This window comes from Trichechus manatus, unplaced genomic scaffold (genome assembly GCF_000243295.1).
Source record: "Trichechus manatus latirostris isolate Lorelei unplaced genomic scaffold, TriManLat1.0 scaffold00041, whole genome shotgun sequence".
NCBI lineage: Eukaryota > Metazoa > Chordata > Mammalia > Sirenia > Trichechidae > Trichechus > Trichechus manatus.
The window spans coordinates 9,828,127-9,832,439 of record NW_004443977.1 but is presented as its reverse complement, the minus strand read 5'-3'; the positions used below and the strand labels follow the sequence as shown (position 1 = coordinate 9,832,439).

At 49.1% G+C, this 4,313-nt stretch overlaps 1 protein-coding gene across 1 annotated transcript in view; it reads right to left on the bottom strand.

Annotated features, from left to right (window-relative positions):
• The window catches only part of LOC101347420 (sterol 26-hydroxylase, mitochondrial), a 34,979-nt gene extending 32,220 nt beyond the window's left edge, over positions 1–2,759 (bottom strand). The window contains exon 1 of the mRNA XM_004376323.2: positions 2,505–2,759. Coding sequence (XP_004376380.1) covers positions 2,505–2,756 — 252 coding nt within the window. The 5' untranslated portion in view covers positions 2,757–2,759. The remainder of the gene's footprint in view (positions 1–2,504) is intronic.
• Positions 2,760–4,313: the final 1,554 nt, after the last annotated feature.

Sequence of the window (4,313 nt, the reverse complement as noted above, 5' to 3'; positions counted from 1 at the left end):
TTAGTGAGAAACTATTTGTTCTGTAAACCTTCATCTAAAGTACAATAAAAAAAAAATTTTAAAAAGAGCAGGAGTAGCAATATTAATCTCTGACAAAATAGACTTTAAAATAAAATCCACCATAAAGGATAAGGCATTATCTTTATCCATAAAGATTACAGCCTTGGAAGCCCTATGGGGCAGTCTGACTCTGTATTATAGGGTCACTATGAGTCAGAATTGACTACACAGCAATGGAGTCCTGATGACATCATGAATCTCCAGAACAAACTATCTTGTGGGCACCCAACTACTGGATTTTTCAGTTATGTGAGTCAATAAATCTGCTTCATAGTTTAATCTAGTTTGAGTGGCAACCAAATAAACTCTAACTGATACAACTCACAGCAGCTAACAACAACAACAACACAGATCTACAACATTCTGACCTTTATTAACTCACACCAGCCACATGTAGTGGTAAAGGCTGGTGTATTTCCCATGGGATCTTTGAGACATGAGGGCTAGAGCTGGGGGGGTGTGGGAAGTAGTCTCCTAAATCCCGGCCCTGATTTCTCCTTTTTTTTTTTTCTTTTAATTGTGGTAAATATAAATGCAACAGAACATTTGCCACTTCAACATTCTTCACATCTACAGTCCAGGGACATTAACTTACGTCCATCATGTGGTTCTGACTGCCCCTTTAAAAGGCCATACATTCCTGGCTTTCTCCTGCTCCTGACTCCTCTTCCTAGTGCCTTTGGTAGTTGCTGCTCTAGAGATAATCCTAAGCAAAACTTCTCAGCAAATCTCTCCCTGACAAATGCTGAGAAATCCTCAGGGCGCATTCTTGGGCCATTCACTGAGCCTCTCACATTTCCAGAGGTTAAATCAAGCAGAGGGAAGTTTACAGAACTCTGGTTTCTTATCCTGCTGACGCAGTGGTTAGGAGCTCAGACTGCTAACTAAAATGTCGGCAGTTCAAATCCGCCAGCTAGCTCCTTGGAAACTCTATGGGGCAGTTCTACTCTGTCCTATAGGTTTGCTATGAGTTGGAATTGACTCGATGGCAATGGGTTTGGTTTTGGCTTCTTGCCTGAGAGGAGCTGCGCCTATTCAACAGGGATTTTTTAACCCCCCCTGAGTACCCTGTGACCTGTCCACCAAACCTGGGAAACCTCAGCCCACAGGGCCAGTCCCAAGGGAGAGGGCAGCAACCAGGGCAGAGGAAGCAGCCCTGGCTTCAGTCAGTTTTGACTCCAAACCCTCAGTTTTCTCCTTTGTCCACAACTCCCAGCTGGGCTTTCTCTGGCATGTGAAGCCAATCTGCTTTTCCATCCCTGCGGCTGCCACACCTGAGCCCTCTACTCCTCAGACATCTCTACCCTAGACCCGCTCTTATCCAATCCATCTTACTTCACAGACCACAACCTGAACAGTGCTTCCCAGGGGCCATCTTCACCCCATCCCTGCTCAAGGGCCCCCATGGCCCCTCAGCATTTGCCACAGTGGAGCCGAGCCCTTAGTCTGGCCTTCCTTCAATGCCCTCAAAAAGGCCTGTCTAGTCCACCAGCCTCTCAGCTCCTTCTCATTTTTGACTACTCCCCAGCACAGCCCCATGGTAAGCCCACAGTTCACCAGCCCAGCCCCAGGCCTGCCTCTTCCTCCTGTCACTGACAGCTGAGTGTCCCTGTGGACACACGCCTGGCCCATTGACACAAAAGCCCCTCCCCGCCCCCTGCAACCCCCAACCTTGGACTGGCTTCTCAGAGCACTCTAGTTCTCTTTCTGAAATGAACTGTTTATTGATTTATTTACTCTCTTGCTCTCTGTTTTCTCCGAAGGAGTTGATAAGCCCTATGAGGGCAGGGGTCCCATCTCACTGAATCATTTACTAAGACAGCTCCCTCATCCCGCAACCTTTGTCCTCTTTAAGTCTAGCTTTCCATCACTCTGTTCATTTCCCTTAGAGGGGTTCTGTCTGCACTTTGCACATTCCCCTTACAGATTTGTAATGTATAAGGAGAAGACCCAGATGGTCCCGAGCTAAATTCCCATATACTCAGGAGCGGATTATCGAACAGGCAAGGTAAACCCAGTGCTTACTTTGCTTACCAGATTGTCTGTAGTGAACAATTTCACATGGGTTTCACCACACCTTTGATGTTGTTTACTACAGATTAGTAAGCACAAGTAAGCCCATGCTTACCTTGCTTACTGGGTCATTTGCCCCTGTCAGGGACTGTAAATTTGAAGAGAGGCTTTGATTCTGTAGGAAGGTGTGTGGGGTTGGGAGAGAAACAGATGCTAGCCATACCTAGAAGCTGAATCTTTGATACGGTGAAAAAATGTGAAAATGTTCACCACAGATGATCTGGTAAGCAAGGGTAAGCACTGTGCTTACCCTGACTATTGGATAATCAGCCCCTGAATATCCTTCACTTTTTGTCCAACGTCTTCCCCATCTCCATTTTCTCTGTCCCCGTGCTCGCCATCCCCGGGTCAAGATGTCCCCGCACAGGTACCTGGAGCTGGTGCATGTGCAGCACGTAGCCTTGCACCAACATTTGGAATAAGTGGCGCAGCTGCCCGGGCCCTGGAATCTCCTCTGGGCTCCGCAGCTGCCGGTCGCTACGCCCGGTTCCGGATGCCTCTGCCGCGGGAAGGGCTGAGTGGAGCGTGGCTTTCGCCCTGGCCCGCGGCGGGCGGAGGCCAAGGCCTGCCATCCGCGTCCCCAGCAGAGCCCAGCGCAGCCTGGTGCATCGCAGCGCAGCCATGGACGGTACTTGCCCCGAGTCGCGTTTCGATCCAAGCGGGGCGGCTGGACCAACCCCGGAAGCAAGGCAGGCGGGCGGGGTCAGGGACAGGGGTGCTCTAGGGTGTCGGGGCGGGGCGGCCCCTCGCAGCCCGGAGAGCCCCTTTCCGCTCCCTTTTTCTCGCGATCCTCAATCCCGCCAAAGTAGGACCTAGTGAATACACAGAACTCCCTTCTCTGGCCCCGGGGAGGGGGTCAGGCTACCCAAAGGCGGGCGACAGAGGGGATGACTAAAGGGACCCACAGGGCTCTGACGATGGTCTCCCACCTGCCGACTCCCCACCTCTCAAGAACTCTGCTTAGTACACGCAGGAAATGCTCCGAAGTCCTCAGAAGCAGGGCCGGCAAACCCCTTCCAGAGAGACAGGCGCCTGCCAGCCCATTCGCCACCCCAAAGGCCATGGCCCCAGTGGGTGGGCCACTTCCCCCCAAGGACCGAGACCGTCTGCTGAGGCTAAACTGGCCTCTGGCTTTCCTAAGAGCTGAGCAAGGAAAGAGCAAATGCAGCAAAGTAGTCATGAAAGTGTTCGTCTGATTCCTGGTGTGTGGAATCCAACCAACCAACCAATTTAAATATTAGGGTGTCTTTTAAAATCCAGTTCTCTCCACCACCACCACCACCACCCCCAAGCCTGCTAAGGCAGGGTTTTTCCAACTGTCGGTTGAGGCCAGATTTATTATGGTTCGGTGGCATGGAGTCAGTTCCAACTCATAGCAACCTCACGTACGACGGAATAAAACATTGCCTGGTCCCGCCCCATCCTCACTATCGTTGCTATGTATGCATTGTTGCAGCCACTGTGTCAGTCCATCCCGTTGAGGGTCTCCCTCTTTTTTGCTGACCCTCTACTTTACCAAGCATGATGTCCTTCTCCAGTGACTGGTCCCTCCTGATAACATGTCCTGAGACCAGATTTAGTGGCTTGTTAAAAAAAAAAGTCTATTTTTTAATAAAATGGAAAAAAATAAAATAGTATAGAAAACATTGCAAGAAGAAAAAGTATTTTTTCATAAATCTTTTGTTATGTATATAACAAATATATGTGTGTGTGTGTGTGTGTATGTATGTATGTATTCAACCACAACTCCTCTGTCAGTTTGTCGTACTATAGTGGCTTGCATGTTGCTGTGATGCTGGAAGCTATGCCACTGGTATTTCAAATGCCAGCAAGATCACCCATGGTGGCCAGGTTTCAGCAGAGCTTCCAGACTAAGATAAACTAGGAAGAAAGACTTGGTGGTCTACTTCTGAAAAAAATTGGCCATGAAAATCTTATGAATAGCAGCGCAGCATGGTCTAATATAGTGCTGGAAGATGAGCCCCTTGGGTTGGAAGGAAAAGCCAACTGGGGAAGAGCTGCCTCCTCAAAGTAGAGTTGACCTTAATGCCGTGGAAGGAGTCAGGCTTTCAAGACCTTCATTTGCTGATGTGGCACAAATCAAAATGAGAAGAAACAGCTGCAAACTTCCATTAATAATCGGAAGGTGAAATGTATGAAGTATGAATCTAGGAAAATTG